The sequence below is a fragment of the Perognathus longimembris genome, chromosome 14 (genome assembly GCF_023159225.1).
Source record: "Perognathus longimembris pacificus isolate PPM17 chromosome 14, ASM2315922v1, whole genome shotgun sequence".
In the NCBI taxonomy this organism is placed as follows: domain Eukaryota; kingdom Metazoa; phylum Chordata; class Mammalia; order Rodentia; family Heteromyidae; genus Perognathus; species Perognathus longimembris.
In genome coordinates, this window is record NC_063174.1 from 37,330,948 (window position 1) to 37,352,763 (window position 21,816).

Below are 21,816 nucleotides of genomic sequence, written 5' to 3' on the forward strand. Positions count from 1 at the left end.
TTGTTTTGGAAGAAGGTAATTTTTTTAGTTCTGCATATATTTTAGAGATGAGGCCTTTGTCTGTTGAATGTCCGGTAAAGATCTTCTCCCAGTCTGTGGGCTTTCTGTTTATCTTGAGAGCTATGTCCTTTGCCGTGCAGAAGCTCTGGAGTTTGATGCAGTCCCATTTGTCCAACCTTTCTTTGATTAGTAGCCTTTCAGGGTCTTTGTTAAGGAAGTTCTGTCCTGTGCCAAGGAGCCCAAGTGTTTCTCCTACTCCTTCCTTTAGTGTTTTCAGGGTGCCTGTTTTGATTTCAAGGTCTTTAATCCATTTGGAATTGATTTTGGTGCAGGGTGATATATAAGGATCTAGTTTTAGTTTGTTGCATGTGTTGAGCCAGTTTTGCCAGCACCACTTGTTAAAGAGGCTATCTTTCTTCCATACTATTGTTTTAGCTCCTTTATCAAAGATTAAGTAGGCATAGTTCTGTGGGTTTAATTCTGGGTCTTCAATTCTGTTCCATTGGTCTTCAGGCCTGTTCCGGTGCCAATACCAAGCTGTTTTTATTACTATAGCTTTATAATAGAGCTTGAAGTTGGGTATTGTAATTCCTCCAGCACTGTTCTTTCTGCTTAGGAGTGTTTTTGCTATTCTAGGTCTTTTATTGTTCCATATGAATTTCTGGATTGCTTCCTCTATTTCATTAAAGAATGGTGTTGGGATATTAATGGGTATTGCATTGAATTTGTAGATAGCCTTTGGCAATATTGCCATTTTGATTATATTAATCCTCCCAATCCAGGAGCATGGGAGGTTTTTCCATTTCCTTAGTTCTGACTTAATTTCATTTTTCAAGCTTTTAAAGTTCTCATCAAAGAGGTCTTTCACTTCTTTGGTTAAGGTTATTCCTAGGTATTTTATGTTTTGGGGGGCTATTGCAAAAGGAGTTGCTTTCCTGATTTCAGCCTCGGTCTTCGGGTTGTTAGCATAGAGAAAGGCCGTTGATTTTTGAAGGTTTATTTTATATACTGCAACTTTGCCAAAGTTTTGGATCAGCTCTAGTAGCTTGGGGGTAGAGTCCATGGGATTCTTTAGGTATAGGATCATGTCATCTGCGAAGAGAGAAAGTTTAACTTCCTCTTTTCCTATTTGGATCCCCTTTATATTCTCTTCTTGCCTAATTGCTCTGGCTAGGAATTCTAGTACTATGTTGAAGAGCAGGGGAGAGAGTGGACATCCCTGCCTTGTTCCTGATTTTAAAGGGAATGGCTTTAGTTTTTCACCATTTAGAGTTATGCTTGCTGTTGGTTTGTCATAAACTGCCTTGATTATATTCAGGAATGCTCCCTGGAATCCCAGTTTTTCCAGGGCTTTTAGCATAAATGGGTGCTGGATTTTATCGAACGCTTTTTCCGTATCCAGCGATAAAACCATGTGGTTCTTTACCTTGCTCTGGTTGATGTGGTGGATTACATTAATTGACTTGCGTATATTAAACCAGCTTTGCATCCCTTTAAAAAATTATTTTTAAAGCTGGGTGCCAGTGGCTCACACCTGTAATCCTAGCTACTCAGGAGTCTGAGATCTGAGGATCACAGTTCAAAGCCAGCCTGAACAGGAAAGTCCCTGAGACTCATCTCCAATTAACCACTAGAAAAATGGAAGTGAGCTGTGGCTCAAAATAGTAGCTGTAGCATTAGCCTGGAGCAAAAGAGCTCGGGGACAGCACCAGGCCCCCAAGCCCCATGACCAACAAAGACAAAACACCCTATGTTTCCTCTCTAAGCCCAACACCAGAAACTGCACTGCCTATGACAACAGAGATCTCATCCCTTCCAAATATGCTCAATTTTTTATAAAAACAAAACATGATGACTACATGAAAGAAGTACAACCCAAATAACAGGGCACTATCAATTCCATTTGACTTACTTTTGCATCTCTTCCTTTTTCTGTAGGATTTTAGCCTTAAAATTTGGCCGATTCTATGAAATTACTACAATACTTTTTTTGTCAGGCATCTAATTTGAATAATTCTTTGGTCCAGAGTATTTAATGCTCTACTAAAGAATTTCTAGAATTTGGTTTTATATAAGACAAAATTAATTAGGCTTCAACTTGGAAAATGGGGACAGGGCCAAGGAAAGTATTAGGTCGGCCAGAAGTCACCTCCAAACTGCCAATCCTAAGTGTAATGAAAGACACTGGTACTGGTGGAGTTGTAATAGAAATCAGGGAGTGTCTGCACACTTGATGGAGTACAATATAGTCTTTCAAGGCACAGCCCAACTGGTCTCTGCATTCAAAGCAAGGCTATTTTGTGCTTTTGTGTTCTTGCCCCAACTCAGAGCTCTGCACAGAATTGGTATTCACATGGTGAAGACTTGTACTTGGTCAAAACCAAGTGGTTGTTGTAGACAAGCTGCTTTACTGCAAGTCTGTTAAAACCATCCTTGGAATTCTGACCTCATCCCAGGCTAGCAATGTAGTGTTATACATTCTAAGGATACTGGGCAATGAGCCACAGCTGCCACCCAGCCACAGTCACAAGGGGCAATCACACTCTATTGTTATGCTCCTCTTTATTTTTGGGGGGCTGTTCTGGGCCCTGAGCTTAGGGGCTAAGCTTTTGTTTTCTTCTTCAAAGATAGCATTCAGCTACAGCTCCTTTTCTGACTTTGGTGGTTACTTGGAGATAAGTCTCATGGACTTTCCTGCTTGGGCTGACTTCAAACCATGATGTTCAGATCTCAGACTCCGGAGTAGCTAGTTACATGCTTAAGCCACCAGACAAATTTAGTATCAACCTACCAGCTGGGTGTGGTAGCTCAGGTCTTTAATACCAAAGATGAGCTAGACACAGGTAGGAGGATCAAGGTAGGCAGCCCCAGGCAAGTACAATGAGGTAAGAGCTAACTAGCTTCATCTCAAATAAAAATAAAATGTTTATTAGCACACATAGAAACTTTCTTCAAACTTTTGGTGGAAGCCTACTAGTTATAAAATTGATAATGCTATTGAAGAAAATGCAATGTACAGAGGCAAAAGAAAAATCACTCAATAAGAAAATATAACTAAAGAACATTTATTTACTTTGCACTAAGACTTTATCTGAGTACATAACTAAATTGTTTCCACCCCACCCCATCTTGAAGGATTAGTATTTGAATGTTATAAAGTAGATAGGAACAGTTTGAAGGACTGGAACCAACATTAACTGACAATGAACAACTTCCCTATCTAAATCATCATAAAAATGTTTAAGTAAAAAAAAAAAGAAAAGAAAAAGATACAATGAGGGCTTTCAATTGAAAAGATCCCCACATTTCATCTAATACATTCGATCTTGGCTAGAGTGTAACAAAATGGAAACAGCATCACTGTAATACAAACTCCCACTATAGCACATTGTACACACCTGTGTTCCAAGCCCACCCCCTGTGCCCTAATGCTTCCAACTCAATTATTTCCCAGCCTGTTGGGCCTGCCGACGAAGGAGCACGTAGATCTTTTCTTTGATCCAGTCTTTGTTATAAGGCTGGTATGTCTGGGTATCAGCTCGGTAACTAGAAAACAGAAAGGTAATAAGCAAAGTTATATTAGTTAATTGTTGTCATGTTTAGAGGCCCAGTTTATAATGGGCAAACGATGGCACTGATGTGTACATTCCCACACATGACCCACATTAAAATAATGGGAAAAGTTGCATACATAGTTCCTGAATTTTAGCCAATATAAACTTCAGATTATGTGGAGAAAGAAACCAAGGCCTAGAGTTCTTTAGTCATTCACTGTTTCCTATCTACTCAATAGTTTGACTAGAAAACATGTGTTCTTTCTCCCACGCAGTTTCTTATTTTCATAGTTCCTTTACTGATTACAAAACAAAAGCCAAACATTAGCATAAACTTTCGATTGATTTGAACCAATAAATCTTTAATAACAGGGCTGAGAATATGGCCTAGTGGCAAGAGTACTTGCCTCATATACATGAAGCCCTGGGTTCGATTCCCCAGCCCCATATATATAGAAAAGGGCCAGAAGTGGCGCCGTGGCTCAAGTGGCAGAGTGCTAGCCTTGAGCAAAAAGAAGCCAGGGACAGTGCTAAGGCCCTGAGTTCAAGCCCCAGGATTGGCAAAAAAATAAATAAAAATCAGGGCTGGGGATATGGCCTAGTGGCAAGAGTGCCTGCCTCATATACATGAGGCCCTGGGTTCGATTCCCCAGCACCACATATACAGAAAACGGCCAGAAGTGGCGCTGTGGCTCAAGTGGCAGAGTGCTAGCCTTGAGCAAAAAAGAAGCCAGGGACAGTGCTCAGGCCCAGAGTCCAAGAAAAAAATAAAAATAAAAATAAAATTAAAAAATCAAAGCAACAAAAACCCCACAAAGCAAGCTCCAAAACACCTCTTATGAAAAGAGAAGGGAGCTTTGACGAGAGAGAGAGAGAGAGAGAGAGAGAGAGAGAGAGAGAGAGAGAGAGAGAGAGAGAGGAGCCAAGCACTGGTGGCTCACATCTGCAAGCCTAGTTACTCAGGGAACTGAGATCTGAGGATCTCGGGGTTCAAAACTAGCCTGAGCAGGAAAGGCTGTGAGACTCTTATCTCCACTGAATCACCAAAAAGCCAGACATAGAGCTGGCTCAAGCAGTCTTGGGGGCGGGACGGGTGGGTGAGACGGTGTGTGTGTGTGTGTGGGGGGGGAAACGGGAGAAAACGCTCAAGGATAGTACCCAAGCTTTGAGTTCAAGCCCCAGGACAGACAAAAAGAGAGATTGTGGAGGTGGGCATCAGGAAGCCCTCTGTTAGTCACTACAGGAATTTATCTTTATAGGACTTAAAAGAAAAAAAAGAGAAACCTTCTATCTGTCCTAACACTGAAACCTAGCTGGTTAACAGTAATATATTCTTTTTGGAGTCTCCAACTAAAGCACAGCATAAAAAAGCAGAAATAAACCACCAGCTGTTGCCCAAATACACAACACACATTGTTTTTAAGCTGTGTGCATACACCACCTGGTGGGAATACCTATGTAGTATCCAAGAAAGGTCAAAGATGTAGTCTGCTTCTATAACTCAATCCATTTTGCTTAATGACACCTAAGAGATGTCTCAGATTTACCAATGATAATTTCATGATGCTGCCCCAGGTTATATCTTTTAAGTTCTAAGCAAAAAAAATTTAAGTATAAGTGAAGCAACTTCTTAGCTAAGTGATGTTGGGTGAGGAAGTAAACATAATACACTCCTGATGCCTCCACGGTCTACTTGGCAAATCTGGATGGCAAGATAAAGAAACTCCAAAGCAGAAATGCTTGTTATTAACATTTTAGTCTTCCCATGAATGATAAGATTTAAAGCTTGTTATTAAAAATGTACAAGCTTTCCATTTATAAAATGTTTAACCAAGTAAGAGTAACATGCAGTACTTTACTAATATCCTTTTGTTATGAGAAATATTCTAAAAAGTAAAGTTTTGACTGTCCTATCCATGTTTACTCATTAAACAGGTGCCAATTTTGTCCATTTCAAGGAGTTGCGGATTAAACCATAGTATTTATATTGACACTGAAAACAGTAAAATAGGACAGAATTTCTCAGAACTATGTATCTGGGGCTGGCAGCCTTAGTTAGACCATTCCATTCCCCAATGCTTGTCAACATTTAGGGATCCATCAATCTGTATGCTAGCTTTTAACTAACTCATGGAATAGTAATGATGTCTTCTTTAAGGACTGCTGGCCCACACTTGGAAATGAGACAATTAAATGCAAGTATATTAGTAAAATTCCTAGCTGTTGGTATCTTACAGCTTTGCTGTGGTCACATAATAACAAAATCTGAGGGTCTGGGTACTGTATTAAGCAGTGCTTCTAAAGACAGCAAGCTGTCTTCCCATTTGGCAATAGATGAAGATGCACCCCCATCTCTAAACAAGGAAAGCTTGTATATTCAAAACACTTTTGTCTTAAAACTTACATTAGGGCCAAGAGTTTGGTCTAGTGGTAGAGTGCTTGCCTAGCATGCAGAAAGCTGTGGGTTCGATTCCTTGGTACCACATACACAGAAAAAGCTGAAAGTGGGGATGTGGCTCAAGTGGTAGAGTGCCAGCCTTGAGCAAAAAGAGCTCAAGGACATTGCTCAGGCCCGGAGTTCAAGCCCCAGGACTGGCAAAACAACAATAACAACAACAACACTAACAAAAATACTTATAGGGGGCTGGGAATGAGGCTTAGTGGTAGAGTGCTTATCTAGCATGCATGAAGCCCTGGGCTTAATTCCTCAGTACCACATAAATGGGGGGGTGGGGGGGGCGGGGAAAAGCTGGAAGTAGTGCTCTGATTCAAGTGGTGCTAGCCTTGAGGAAAAGAAGCCCGGGGACAGTACCCAGGCCCCGAGTTTAAGCCCCAGGACTGGCAAGGGAAAACAACAACAGAAACCTACATTATATAACTGTAACCCCTTTGTACATTACCACTAAGCCACATTCTCAGCCCTTGTACATTACTTTTATAATAACAATAAAAATTTTATTAATACATAAACCAGATTGCCCTGAGTTTATGTTCAGAAATAAAACCTTACTATAGTTTCTACTATACTGATTTTTAGTCTGCACTCTTTTTTTGCCATTCAATGCTAAAGGAGATTGAACTCAGGATTTTGTGTATACTAGGCAAATGTTTTTACCACACCAAAATACCACTAACTTTTATGCCTGTAAATCTGGCTTTATAACTTATGATCTATATGTAAGCGAAACATTAATTACTATACAGTACATAAAAAAATCCAAAGATTACTGTCAAGCACCCAGAAAACTCCCCAAACCTTAAATCATCTCAGATAGACAAGTAATACAAAAATACAAATGGAGATATGGTGGCTAATACTCACACAAGGCAGCTGAGATCTGCCAGATCATCGATAAAATCAAACAACTGGCTGATATCATACGTGATGGAGGGGCTGTTGGGATTCATTCTCTTCAGATGTTCTTCATACATTTTACAAACACCTACAAGAAAAGAGAAAAAAACCCCAACCAACATAAAACTTTATAATTGCACGAGCTTCTACATGAGCATCACTATGTCAATACTAACTTTTGTTAGTATTAACTAGTAACTAAAATTTCACAAATTCACTAAAATGTTGGTAACATTTTTTTTCCTTAATAAAATGACTACTTCAAACCACTAGATCTGAAGGACTTTGAAGACTTGTTATCTGATGGATCAAAAAATGGTTTAACAGCCAGACGATGGTGGCTCATGCCTGTAAACCTAGCTACTCAGGAGGCTGAGAGACCTGAGGACTGTGGTAAGAAGCCAGCCCAAGTAGAAAAGTCCCTGTGAGACTATCTCTAACTACTCAAAAGCTGGAAGTGGCGCTGGGCTCAAAGTGGTAGAGCTCTAGCCTTGAGCATAAGAGCTCAGGGACAGTGCCCAGACTCTGAGTTCAAGCCCATGACCAACACCCCCCGCCCCCTAGATAGTGGCAGACTGTCTGATCAGTATGCATAAGGCCCAAGGCCTGCTTCTGGGAAGTTTTTTTGGTAGTACTAAGGATTAAAGTCAGGGTCTCGAGTGTTAGGCAAGTACCCTACCACTTGAGCCATGCCCTCAGTCCTTTTGCTTTGGATATACATGGAGTGAGATCCTCTTACTTTTGCCTCAAGGGTAGCTGGGATTATAGGTGGTATAATGTACCACTGTGACACCTGTTTCTTACTAACAGGTTTCAGTAAATTTTGTGGCCATAAAGTATGTAAAGAAAAATCCCACACTGGAATATGGGTAACAACAAATGAAAACTTTCTATTTCACCTTCAAATTTCATGAATAAGAAAAAAAATCAGCCTAAGAAAAGAATAAAGTTACTAGTAATAAATTTATTAAAAGCAGCATAAGACTTATACACTGAAAATTACATGTCACTGAAAGTAAAGACTGTGTTCATGGACTAGAATACAGCATTAGGATGATAATGCTTCCCCCCTCTAATCACCAATACATTTCACCACAATCCATATTAAAATTTGAGCTGCTGGGCTGGGAACATGGCTCAAATACCAGAGGACTTGTACTTAAGTAAGTGTGATGGGGGCTGGGACTATGGCCTAGTGGTAAAGTGCTCGTCTCGTATACATGAAGCTCTGGGTTTGATTCCTCAGTGGCGCTGTGGCTCAAGTGGCAGAGTAGCCTTGAGCAAAAAGAAGCCAGGGACAGTGCTCAGGCCCTGAGTTCAAGCCCTAGGACTGGCAAAAAACCCAAACCAAACAATCAAGCTCGTCTCCTAAGTGTGAGGCTCTGGGTTCAATCATCTATACTTAGAAAAAGAGCAAAATTGATAAAAGAAGGAAACATTATCACCAGTTTTACAGAAATTAAAGATATAAAATCTGAGCTACTTTCACAGAAACTAACAAGGTAATCCTAAATTTGAGATAGAAATGCAAGATACCCAGGATAACCAATATAATCTTGACAAAGAACTCTTCCCTATTTCCAAAATTATCCCTAAATTACTGTATTCAAAATAGAGTGATATTGGCTTAAGAACAGGCAACTAGTGATCAATGTAACAGAAATAGAGTCCTTTGTATTTATGGTCAATTGCTTTCCCAGTGTTATGTTGACTGAAAAGCTACACACAAATGAAATATGGTCCATTCCTTATACCATGTGTATTCAAAATGTATTATTATTACATTGTGTTATGTTACTATTATGTGTAATATGCATTGTTACAATATTATTGCATATTGTATTACATGTGTATTTGTTAAAAATGTAGTGAATAAAAGTAATTGCTAAGGCTATAACTTTAGAAAAAACACAGGCATTAATTTTGTGACCCTGGATGTGTACCTTGTGCTGTGAAACCAAATACATCAGCAACAAAAGAAAAAAAAATTGTGTGTTAGTCCTGGGGCTTGAATTCAGAGCTATCCCTGAGCTTTTCTGCTCAAGTCTAACACTATTATTTGAGCCGCAGTTCCACTACAAGCTTGTTGGTGGCTACTTGGAGATAAGTCTCATAGGCTTTCCTGCCTGTTCAAGTCATGATCATTAAAGGGAACTGCAGGAGCAAAATGCAAATATGAAAAATAGATAAGATACTATGCTAAAGTAGTGTTGAGTAATGACAAGCAAGCATAGTAAAGGACTGGACTTGAAAGTGTGAGAAGTGCTTTGATCTCTAAAACTGGAGTACAATTTGACAGCTTCTCCAAAGGAATTATATCAGGTTTCTAGAAGCCATCTCTAATTACAAGTAGTCTTTATTTTCATAGGCATACAGAATCATTGTTCTACATGTACCAATTTTAAGTCTGACCCAGTTAGTTTTGAGTATTTAACAGTTTTAGATATGTGGCCAGCAGCACAATGTGATTATAATCTTTACAGAAAAAGTGAGGAATGAATAATTACTAGGAAGGATGTGGGGTGCACCACCCAATTGGCTAACCAGATGTAAAGATCAGCATAAGAATAAATCCAATTTGTGAGGTCCAATCTACACTCTAGCAATTAACCTAGTAAAACATTAAGGGCTAATAGCTGCCTTGAGCTTATCAAATGAAGAATTAAATTATGCTACTTGGTTTCATTAGTCTCTATCCTGAACTTTTTATTTTTTAACATTCTGATGAGCTGTAACCAAATTTAAACAGTTTTTAAGGACCACTGTTTATTAGGCAGATTATTGGGTTCAGAAGACCATCCCCAAAGCTCTGCCTTAACAGTCTTACGTAGTGTTAAGAGTTTAATGACTATCTGAAATATATTTACATAGTCCAACACAACAAAGAAACGTAAGAAAGAACATCTGAAATGTAACTAGTTATATTATATTCTGGAGCTTGATTTAAACAGTAGAGTAAGCCTGGTGTTAGTGGCTTATTATGCCTGTAATCCTAGCTACACAGGAGGATGAGTTCTGCTCATCCTAGTTTGAAGCCAGCTCAGGCAGACCTAATTAAGAATGTGAGGCCCCATTCAAGCCCCAGAATACAATACAAACAAGCAAACAAACAGGAAAGTAACATTTGTAATAATTTGAATGTATGAAATAGCTAACACAAGTGGGGAACACTCTAAATATCTATTTTCTCTGCTTAAACTAACAATTCAAGAAATCGAGTAAAAAAATAAACCCAGATCCTAAATAAGACACATTTGTAGAGTGTACAGGTTGAGAGTTGCAGATTTCTTCCCTTTGATTACAGTGTTATACTCACCTTCCATGCATTCATTCACAGATTCATAGTCAGCATAAGTTCTGCCTTCTGGCCTCTTGGTAGGCTGTACCAGCAAAATGGTGTGAGACTGAAGGAAAAAAAGTGATCTGAGAAATTCACAGCATGAGATAAGGAGACTCAATAATGACTTAGTTGTTAGAATGTTAAGTAGATATTAGCAACTGGATTCACAACTCTCCTGGGAAGGTCTCTATAGTCTCTGGTCCTTAATGACTGCTTTCTTTTTTGGCCAGTCCTGGGCCTTGAACTCAGGGCCTGAGCACCATCCCTGGCTTCTTTTTGCTCAAGGGTAGCACTCTGCCACTTGAGCCACAGCGCCACTTCTGACTGTTTTCTATATATGTGGTGCTGGGGAATCGAACCTAGGGCTTCATGTATACAAGGCAAGCACTCTTGCCACTAGGCCATATTACCAGCCCAATGACTGCTTTCTTAAGTTCAAGAGCACGCTTACTGCCTACAAATGTACAATACTTGGTGCCACACTATTTTTGTATCACTTCTTTTTTTTTGGCCAGTCCTGGGCCTTGGACTCAGGGCCTGAGCACTGTCCCTGGCTTCTTCCCGCTCAAGGCTAGCACTCTGCCACTTGAGCCACAGCGCCGCTTCTGGCCGTTTTCTGTATATGTGGTGCTGGGGAATCGAACCTAGGGCCTCGTGTAGCCGAGGCAGGCACTCTTGCCACTAGGCTGTATCTCCAGCCCCTTGTATCACTTCTTCAAAACCAGACTATACCTGTTACGGTTTCCTGTCTCCAGTCTTCTGTTTATTTCTAGCCCCATTAAGTCCCCAATAAAAACTAGGATAAGGGTTGATGAAAGAAAATGGAAATGCTATAACCACCACAGGCACAATTTTCAACCTATATTCTTTTTCCAACTTTAGCACAACAGTGGAGTCACGCTTTTATTTTTTGCAAGGGTTAGACTCTTAACATCAAGGTAAAAGATAAAAACATCAAGGTAAAAGATAAATTGGCACGCCGGGCATCAGTGGCTCATGCCTGTAATCCTAGATACTCAGGAGGCCGAAATCTGAGGACAATGTTCAAGTCAGCCCAGGCAGAAAAGAAAATCCCCATGAGACTAACATCTCCAATAAACTACTTGAAAAAGCTGGAGGTAGTGCTGTGGCTCAGATGGTAGAGGCTAGGCTAGAGCACAAAAAAGCCTGGGCCCTGAGTTCAGGCCCCAGGAAAGGGTGTGTGTGGGGGAGATAAATTGGCAATATGAAATACATATAGTAAATATTACCCTAGAAAAACATCTAGAGCCAGGTATGGGAAAGCACATCTGTAATTACAGCATTTGGGATGGAGCCTGGTCTGGGCTACAAAGTAAATTAAGACAAACCTTATACAAAATTTAAAAAAGGGGGAGAAGGGGAGGCTATGACCAGTGGCACATTATTTGCCTAGCATGTATACAAGGTCCTAGAGATTCAATCCTTGTTATTGTAAATAACTAAAAATGCCATTCACTTAATAGATGCCTTGGGGGCTATTCTGTACCCACGTTATATATATTTCAATACTACAATGATGAAACTGGCTAGGTGGTCTTATCACAAGATCTGTGAACACACTGAAGAAAAGGTAGTCTCTTCCACCCTGACCCAGGAGGCACGTTTTTTGTTGGGAGATCAATTTCGGGGTTTCTGAGCCTCCACACCATTTTACTTTGGGCTAGATGGTTCTTTGGCATTATCTTATGCACTGAAGGATGTTTAGCAGCATCCCTGGCCAGTACCAACTAAATGCCACTATCCCACCCCCAAGCTGTGGCAATAAAAAATGCCTACAGATATCACTAAATGTCATGCCAGGGTGGAAGTCACTGGTCTACTGAAACTGTAACCCCCTCCCCATTTGTTTCATTAGACTGGTTAAGTGATAACATGATAAAATTCCACTGTAAACCCAATCCTAAATCAACTTTTGTCCTACTAGGTTTTGGCTTAGAAAAATTTTTTAGCTGGGCACCAGTGGCTCACACCTGTAAATCCTAGTTACTCAGAGGCTGACACCTGAGGATCACAGTTCAAAGCAAGCCTGGGTAGTAAAGTCTGTGAAACTTTTATCTCCAATGAACTACCAAAATACTGGAAAATGGAACCGTGGCTAGAGTGGTAGAACTCTATCATTGAGCACAAAACCTAATGGACAGTGCCCAGGCACTGAGTTCAAGCCCAGGTTGGACACTAAAAAATAAATAAATTCATGACAGAATTCCCAAACTCTTGGAATTATCCAAGTTTCTATCAACAAACTGGAATGGAAGTGGCTGATACGTAGACTTGCTGAATAAAAGCAGAAAATGCTTTTTTAAGCAACAACTTTCATCTATAACCTGAACAGTATTAATGTAATATATGTGTATAATAATTTCAATCCTGTTAACTAATGATTAAAAGCCAGAGAAAATACTCTATTAGATTTGTTATACAGAAAGTTGTGTAAACCCACTACTGGAAGCAGATTCAGCCAGGCACCAGTGGCTTATGTCTGCAAACCTAACAGGAGGCTGAGATCTGAGGACTATGGTTAGAAGCCAGCTAGGGCTGTGCCTTATCTCAAAAAGAATGCTCGGAGTTCAAGTTCACTCTCATTTGCTGGGAAAAAAACAATAGCATTCTTTGAGCAGGGCTTGCCCTAGACATATCATTTTATTCTAGGGCAAACTAAGGCCTAACGGCTTGAAGAGCAACATATGAATGAAGTTATAAAGCAGCTTTTCACATTTGTCTTAAAATGAACCTGTTGGTAAAGTTTGCTATTTTCAACAGTTACTTAGTGCTCAATGAAAAGGATTAAAAACTAGTAAAGATGGAGCATGACACTAAAAACTACAGCCCAAATGGCTATTGTTTTTAAATGGTGGCGTTTCCCTGTTACCAATGTGTGTGTACTAATCCTGGGGCTTGAACTCAGGACCTGTGTGAGCACTGTCCCTGAGCTTCTTTTTTTCTTTTTGCTCAAGGATAGTGCTCTACCACTGAGTCACAGCTCTACCTCGGGCTTATTTTGGGGTAATTACTGGAGGTAAGCGTCTCAAGGACTTTCCTGCTCAGGTTGGCTTCAGATCCCAACCTCCCAAGTAGCTAGGATTACAAGTATGAGCCACCCACCTGGCTATTACTGATTTTTTTTTTATTTTTATGACAGAACTTTATTATTTTGCTTTACCTTTCCAGGGCTCAGGATATATATATATATATATATTGCCAATCCTGGGGCGTGGACTCAGGGCCTGAGCACTGTCCCTGGCTTCTTTTTGCTCAAGGCTAGCACTCTGCCATTTCTGGCTGTTTTCTGTATATGTGGTGCTGGGGAATTGAACCCAGGGCTTCATGTATACAAAGCAAGCACTCTTGCCACTAAGCCATATCACCAGCCCTATTACTGATTTCTTAAAGACCATACTTCCCAGGCCATTTTAATCACTTTCATCTTCGGAGATAGTTCAGACTTTTTAAAATTAAAAATTCATATCGTTAACTAAAAGTAAATATTCTTAAGTAATTATGTCCTGCTTCTAAGTCACATGGCTTCTGTCTTGGAAATTTTACCTGTAGATTACTTAAGACAGGAGTCAGGAGACTTTAGGAAAGGGAAGAAAGGAAATGTTCTCTATGGGTCTTGTGGCCTCAACCATCAGTATAGGGTTTTTTTCTTTCCTCGGTGGCAGTAGAAAGGCTTCTTTTTCATAACATACTACTCTTAATACTTTCTTTAAAGATACTTTTTATTGAAGATTCTCTCATGAGGTATTTGGCTGGGAGCTGGGAGGCTAAGGCGCTTGAGTCCTGGCTCTTCAGTGAACTTAACTGTGTGACCTTGGGCAAGTCACTTAACCTCTCTGTGCTTCAGTTTCCCTGTCTTGTAAAATGGGAGTAATACCTACCTGACGGGGTTGTTGTGGGGATTAATTAGAGATAATGTCTTTAAGCATTTAAGATTCTTGAAGGTGTTATATAAATACAAAATAATATCTATTAAAGTTGGTTTATTTGTAAAAAAAATTCAAACAATTTTTTTCTGCTGCATAATTTGGCCCTTGTCTTCCTTACAGTCATTTACATGGGTATGACATAATAAAAATACGTACTTGAGCATTTTATTTCTATTTGCTACAACAAGATAAAACAAATCTTAAGGTGCAAGTCAGGAAAAACTTAAGAATTTTGTAAAACAAAAAAAGTCACTCTCTTTGATTGTTAAACTAAAGGGATTCATTCTGATGAACAGTTAATCTGGCAGTTTCTTGGGGGGGGGGAATAGGAGGTGATAATTGGAGATGAGTTTCATGTACGCCCCTGCCCCCCAGGTGATGCTCAGATCTTGGCATCCTGAGTAGCTAGGATTACAGGCCTGAGCCACAGTGTTCTGCTTTTGTTTACTTTTTAAAAGTCCCACAAACAAACTGTAAGAATCTTTATTTAATTCAAGGTTAGGTGGCTCATGCTTGTAATCTCAGTTGCCTGGGAGGCTGAGATCAGGAAGATGACAGTTCAAGGCCAGCCTGCCAGCCTGGGCAAACAAAAAGTTCACAAGATTCTCACTTCAACCAACAAAAACCTAGGCTTGGTGGCATGTACATACCATCCCAGCTAAGGGGGGAAGCCTATCAAGTACAATTACAATCCAGATTGGTATGGCAAAAGGCCACACCATGTTTCAAATGCTTTTCTCAAACTACAAGAGGACAAAAACGAAATAGAACCTTTCCAACACTTGACATTTGTCAAACTAGAATGAACTGGTTGATATTAGCTGCAGTCACGTTCCCAGATTCTAATCTAAACGTCTGAAGACAATACCAAATACAGGCATAGGGGCAGTTCAACCTGGCCTAGATATTACTGCCTGTTAAAGCAAAATGCTGAAACTTGGTCTTCAATTAGCAATTCTCCTTAGGACATGATGTTGGGCCAAATATTACTATCTCAACTCAGTAAATTACAACCTGAAAGAGTTCTTTTCTAAAAATAACTGTAACAACTGGAAAAAGATAGGTGAAGTATGGATTCCAAATATATGCGAGGGGCTGGGAACATAGCCTAGCGGAAGAGTGCTGGTCTTGAATACATGAAGTCCTGGGTTTGATTCCTCAGCACTACATAAGTGAAAAAAGCCAGAAGTGACACTGTGGCTCCGGTGGTAGAGTGCTAGCCTTGAGCAAAAAAAAGATGCCAGGGACAGTGCTCAAGCTCAGAGTTCAAGCCCTGAGACTGGCAAAAACAAACAAACCAAAAAACTCACGCGAACTTCTGGTTGACTTTTTTGTGTATGTGTGCTGGGTGTGCTGAGCCTGGGACTTGAGCTCAGCCGAGGGCAGAGTCCCTGAGCATTTTTTGCTCACAGCTGGTGCTCTACCTCTTGAGCCACAGCTCTGCTTCCGGTTTTCTACGCGTTTAACTGGAGGTAAGAGTCTCTTGGACTTCCGGTCTGAACTGGCTAGGAACTTCGATCCTCAGATCTCAGCCTCCTGAGAGGCTAGGATTAGACGTAAGCTACCGGCGCCCGGAAGTTGATTTTTTTTTTTTTTTTTGCCAGTGCTGGGGCTTGGGACTCAGGGCCTGAGCACTGTCCCTGCCTTTTTTTTGCTCAAGGCTAGCACACAGCGCCACTTCAGGCTTTTTCTGTTTATGTGGTGCTGAGGAATCGAACCCAAGGCTTCATGCATGCAAGGCGAACTCTCTACCGCTAAGCCACATTCCCAGCCCGGCTGACTTAAAAAAAAACACCACACAAAAAAACTCACAATTTATAAAACTAAACAAGCCATCTCACTCTCCCTATGCTCAGTCTCTGGGCCTGGAACCCGAACCGAGCCCATCTTCCCAGAGTCTCGTCCCAAGAGACTACAAGTAAGAAGTGCGAAGGGGGTCGGGGGCTGAAGGGGACGCCAACTGAAGACCCTGACAAAGAGGAAAATACTTTCTAAGGACCGAACTTCTGAAGGGAAAGCGCGCCCTCCACGCCTCTGCTCCCCCCCGCCCCCCGCCCCAGGTGCACGCCGCCGAGAACTCTCCACAGAGAGCGCTCCCGGACGCCCGCCGCGTGCCCGCGCAGCCGCAGAGCCCAGCTAGTCCGCGCGGCCTAGAGCCAGGCCCCGAGCCTCCAAGGCGGGAAGGAGAAGGGTCGCTCTACAAGCCGAAGGAGCGAGAACCAGCACGCTCGCAATGGATCGCTAGGGATGAGAAGGATAAGAAGCCCTCAGAAGCCTTAGGTAGCCGTTAAGGCCTTCCTCACCATCGCGCCAAACGCCCCGGTGCTGCTGCCGCTGCTGCCGCTGCTGCCGCCAACACTACCGCCGCACACGAGCTCAGCTACAACGCCGCCAACAGCCAATCCCCGCGAGAGGAGCCGCCGGAAGTGGTCGGAAGAGCGACACCACAGAGCCTTTTTGAAGACCACGGAGATGCATACACTTCCGGTAGCTAGAGCGGCGACTGACTCCGTTTCGGCCATCTTAGATAAGGGCAATAGGAGGCGCTTCCGGGAACGTGTGGAAGCTTTAGAAAGAGTCGTGCATCTCAAGACACTGCCTTCAGTACTTGAAGCTGTTAAACATCCGACCTAAGTGATCACAAGTAGAGAGCGACGACAGTTAGCTTTTGTTAGCCCTACTAAAAATGGCGGCAACGGAAGACTCCCGCCTTATAGGCTGGTTGTAACCCGGACGTGCCCTTCTGCGGAGGGGCGGGGACACGATCCGGAAGTCGGTGTAATGAAGAGGTGCCACTTGGCGGCCATGGCCGCTGTGGTATCGGCGTCTCGGGGTCGAGGCGTGGAGGAGAGGAGTACCGTGGGCAGCATCGGGTCTAGGGCAGAGACAGTTGGGTGTCAGCTTTGCTGCTGAATCCCTAGCACTCGTCGTTAGGGGCCTGCAGGGCGGCTCTTCCCATTCCGGACTCGGAGGGGACTTTGCTGGGCCGGTGGGCTGGTCCCTACTCGAGGGGGGCGGATCACCGGCGTGGCCGCCCTAGGCGAAGCGGGGGTGAGGGGACGCGCGGGCTCGCTGGGCTTTTTCTCCTTCCCCCGCTGCTGCCGGGCACGTGGGCTGTGTCTGTGGGGGGCGGGGGAGGAGTGGGCCGTTGTATACCGCCCTCCTTCCCACGGCTGAGCAACACCACTCCGTGCACCACTTCCCCACCGCTGTCCACCCACGAGAAGCTAGTGACTGCCATCTGAGAATCCGCGGGCTGGAACTGAAGACTGGCTCAAAGTGTCAGGAAAAAAAAAAGTGGGAGGGTGGGAAGGCTGCTGTTTACAAGTCCGTTCAAGAGCGACGTGCTCCGTGAACACACCCGCCGCGGGGAGGCTGAAACCACCGGAAAAGCCCACTTGTTCTTGGAACCCGCACCCCTTTGGAAGCCTTTGGAATTTTGAAGTCTGGCGGCTGTAGGGTGACGGCAGGAGGGAAGGATGGATGATTTCATCTCCATTAGTCTGCTATCTCTGTCGATGTTGGTGGGATGTTACGTGGCTGGGATCATTCCTTTGGCTGTGAATTTCTCAGAGGTAAGAAAGTCTAGATTTTTTTTTTTTAAATCGACTGTTAGGATGATGCCACGAAGGAGTGGTGTTTGTAAAGGGAAGCTGCTTCTCTGGTTAAATCTCAGCGCCAAAGGCCTCATTAAGGAAGAGAATATTTTAAAGATACAGGACATTGAACCGTGGAAACAAACTTCAGATCTATCGCAGGAAATCTTAACTGGTATCGGTGGATGATAGTTCCATTGAAGGACCTAGAATATTCCGAATCCCCCCAAAAGGCATACAGGGCTTGCTTAGCATAAATATGCCTTGGTTTTAATATCCAGAACCAAAACAAGCAAGCAAGCAAACAAAAGCACGTAGCAGTGACCAAAACACAAGTGTTAATTGAGGTTCAGATAGGACACCGAGACTCAGAACAAGTTTTATGATTTGAGCACATTCATGAAGTCCATTTAGACTCAAAGCTGCTTTTTTTTTTTTTTTTAAATCTGTTTATTTGTTTTGCCATTCCTGGGGCTTGAGCTCTGGATGAGCCTGGGCACTCTCCCTGAGCTTCTTTGCTCAAGGCTAGCCCCCTACTACTTGAGCCACAGCACCACTACCGGTTTTTTCTGTGTGGTACTGAGGAATTGAATCCAGGGCTTCATGCATGCTAGGCAAGCACTCTACCGCTAAACCACATTCCCAGCCCCAAAGCTGCTTTTTAAATCGAGATTTTTTTTTTTCTGACTCAAAGCAATTTTTTTTTTTTTGCTAGTCCTGGGGCTTGAACTCAGGACCTGGGGTCTGTTCCTGAGCCTCTCTAGAGGTGCTCAAGGCTAATGCTCTACCGCTTGAGCCACAGCACCACTTTCCAGAGCAATTGTTAACCACATTGTTGATTGTAGCAAAGGTATATGAGGATGTTCAAGGAACATGTTCAAGGAATCCAGCTCACAGACTTATTTTGTTAGATTAACAACATGTTTACTTGATTTTCCTGTTTATTCCTGTGTACTTTCAAGGCAACACTGAGTTGAGCTGGGTAGCTGCTGATTGTTACAGTCCTCCTTGGCCCAATGAACTCTACTTCTGAGTTCTCACCATAGTGCTTAGTGAACCTACTTGTTTTCCTATAACAAAAGGAATATCATAACTACATTAGAATTGGATTGACATTTGTGTGGCTTGGGACTGATTTGCATCTTTAAATACTTGAATTATTGAGGCAACACTTATAAAGAGTTATAATTAATTCAGATAAGCAACCCCATAACTTAGTCTTTTGAGGTGGTGTCTTGCTGGGTTGCCCAGTCTGATGAGGAACTCCTGAGCGTAAGAGATTCTCCCTCCTCAGACTTGAGTAGGTGGCACTGAAGGTGCACTCTGTTAAAACTTTTCATTTCTAAAAGATGCTTATAACTGGGCTGTGAATGTGGCTTAGCAGTAGAGTGCTTGCCTAGCTTGCACGAAGCCCTGGGTTCGATTCCTCAGCACCACATAAACAGAAAAGGCCAGAAGTGGTGCTGTAGCTCAAGCGGTAGAGTGCTAGCCTTGAGCAAAAAGAAGCTAGGGACAGTGCCCAGGCCCTGGGTCCCAAGCCCCAGGTTGGCAAAAAAAAAAAAAAAAAAAAGTGCTATAACTTTCCAACTTCAGCATTTTCCTAAATGATCTTCAGTGATTATTGAAATGTACAGGTAGGTGCAATTTCTTTTTTTCACTGAAAGTAAATCTGTTATTAATCAAAACATTTATAAAGATATTGCCATGCCATATCATTTGTGTCTTTTCAGCTGATGGTTAAGTGGTGTTTTTCAGTTGTTGGTCTTCAAATGCCACAAATCGGCATCCTTCTCTTTCTCCTTGTCATCTCTTCTTCCTGTCTGTGCTGGGGTTTGAACTTGGCCAGTGTTCTTGGTAGGTAGCACTCTATTACTTGAACCATGGTCAACCTCTTTTTTGCTTTTATATTATTTTTTAGGTAGGGTCTGGCTTTTTCCCTGGGCTGGCCCTGGAACACAGTCTTCATACATTTACCTCCCAGGTAACTGTGATCACAGGTGTATGCCACTATGTCAGTGTGTTTTTCTTGCTAATATTTTGCCCAGGCTGGCCTGTAATGGAGATCATTCTGATTAGCTGTGATTACAAGTAGGAGGTACTGAACTAGAACTCAGCTGGAGTTTTGTTTTTTTTTAATTTATTGACAAGGTGATGTACAGAGGGGGTACAGTTACATAATAAGGTAGTGAGTACATTTCTTGTCATATTTGTTGCACCCTCCCTCATTTTTCTTTCCCTTCCCTAGTTCAGATAAGCATATATACAATATCCACTGTACCAAAATCATATACAGTGACCACAGGGGGTACCAAAGGAAATTCACCTAGTACATTAAACATAAAGACAACAATAAAATCCTCCCGTTTCCATCTCTTGGAATTCATTTTGCTTAGCCTCATCTTATATAATCATACGTATATAACTGTTGAGCTATTGTGATCCTCTGGTAGGTCTGTTCTAGACCTTTTTATGTTTATTTAGTAATAGTTTGGTTTTAGAGACAATATAAAGGCGCTGACCCAAACATGTAGAAATACCATTTGAAAAGAAGTTTATTATTATTATTATTATTTTTTGGCCAGTCCTGGGCCTTGGACTCAGGGCCTGAGCACTGTTCCTGGCTTCTTCCCGCTCAAGGCTAGCACTCTGCCACTTGAGCCACAGCGCCGCTTCTGGCCGTTTTCTGTGTATGTGGTGCTGGGGAATTGAACCTAGGGCCTCGTGTATCCGAGGCAGGCACTCTTGCCACTAGGCTATATCCCCAGCCCCAGAAGTTTATTATTTTACAGACATGATCTCTACTGTTCTCCCCCACTTTCCCCAACCACATATCAGGGAGACTATGCACCTTTGTTATCTGTGTTCTAGGCTTGTTTTGCTCAACATTATTTGTTCAAGATCTGACCATTTCCCTGCTAATGCCATTATTTTATCATTTCTAATCACTGTGTAGTATTCCATTGTGTACAGCTACCACAAATTTTAGATCCATTCATCTGTAGTGGGCCATCTGGGTTGTTTCCATATTTTGGTTTTTGTGAATTGTGCAGTGATAAACATGGATGTACAGATGTCTTTGTGGTATCCTGGATCCTGTTCCGGATGGATGCCTAGGAGTGGTACGGCTGGGTCATAGGTTATGTCTATGCTGAGTTTTTTGAGGAACCTCCATACTGTTCTCCAGTGTGGTTCTAGTGGTACTAGTTCACACTCCCACCAACAGTGGAGAAGGGTTCCTCTTTCTCCGCATCCTCTCCAGCATTTGTTGTTGCCTGAGTTCAGAGTATAGGCCATTCTAACTAGAGTGAGGTGGTGTCTCGGTTGTTTTTGCATTTCCTTTACTGCCAGGGATGTTGAACATTTCCTCATATGTTTCTTTGCCATTTTTATTTCTTCTCCTGTGAAGTGTCTCTTTAGATCCTTTGCCCATTTAATAATTGGTTTACTGGGTTTGGAGGGGGTTTCTCTGTAGATGACGGATATTAGGCCTTTGCTGCTTTGCAGGTGAAAATCTTTTCCCATATGGTTGGCTGTCTTTCTAGTTTAGTGGTCATGTCTTTAGCTGTGCAGAAACTTTTTATTTTGTAGTAGTCCCATTTGTCGAGTCTTTCCCCTATCTGTTGTTCGGCTCGAGTTTTATTTTATTTATTTATTTATTTAATTTATTTATTTGCCAGTCCTGGGCCTTGGACTCGGCCTGAGCACTGTCCCTGGCTTCTTTTTGCTCAAGGCTAGCACTCTGCCACTTGAGCCACAGCGCCACTTCTGGCCATTTTCTGTATATGTGGTGCTGGGAAATCGAACCCAGGGCTTCATGTATACGAGGCAAGCTCTCTTGCCACTAGGCCATATCCCAGCCTTGGCTGGAGTTTTTTAATCTGCTAGGAATGAAACATCTTTTTTAGGCAAGTTAGACTATTATTGTAGACTAGTGTATCATGAAACCAGCAAGATGATAAGTTTGTAAAAAATAAATATTGTTCATAGGGAGTATGAAGCACAGTTTCTACCCTTAGGAAATAGG

At 42.1% G+C, this 21,816-nt stretch overlaps 2 protein-coding genes across 5 annotated transcripts in view; one reads left to right on the forward strand and one right to left on the reverse strand.

Moving 5' to 3' along the window:
* Positions 1-3,044: 3,044 nt before the first annotated feature.
* Positions 3,045-16,733, reverse strand: Erh (ERH mRNA splicing and mitosis factor). The gene is made up of 4 exons (XM_048362862.1): positions 16,500-16,733; positions 10,226-10,313; positions 6,877-6,997; positions 3,045-3,546 (listed from the first exon to the last, which is right to left on the reverse strand). Exons 1-4 carry the CDS (start codon positions 16,716-16,718, stop codon positions 3,444-3,446), a joined length of 531 nt encoding a protein of 176 aa, XP_048218819.1. The 5' UTR covers positions 16,719-16,733; the 3' UTR covers positions 3,045-3,443.
* Positions 16,734-16,950: 217 nt separating this feature from the next.
* The window catches only part of Slc39a9 (solute carrier family 39 member 9), a 46,710-nt gene continuing 41,844 nt past the window's right edge, over positions 16,951-21,816 (forward strand). For 2 of the 4 annotated variants that reach the window (XR_007213246.1, XM_048362858.1), the window contains exon 1: positions 16,960-17,771. Coding sequence is in view for 1 of the 4 variants with exons in the window: in XM_048362858.1 (XP_048218815.1) it covers positions 17,676-17,771 (96 nt within the window). In the remaining 3 variants the exon portion in view is untranslated. Of the gene's footprint in view, positions 17,772-21,816 lie in introns of all 4 variants that reach the window. The other 2 variants (XM_048362861.1, XM_048362860.1) reach the window with 2 other exon arrangements.

Bases quoted from the DNA above. Each gene is read 5' to 3' on its own strand.
- Erh (XM_048362862.1), bottom strand. From the start codon at position 16,718: ATGGCCGAAACGGAGTCAGTCGCCGCTCTAGCTACCGGAAGTGTATGC. The intron at 10,314-16,499 runs GTGAGGAAGGCC...TTTTTCCTTCAG, and splicing joins CCGGGGCGTTTGGCGCGATG to TCTCACACCATTTTGCTGGT. The intron at 3,547-6,876 runs GTGAGTATTAGC...TCTGTTTTCTAG, and splicing joins GCAGATCTCAGCTGCCTTGT to TTACCGAGCTGATACCCAGA.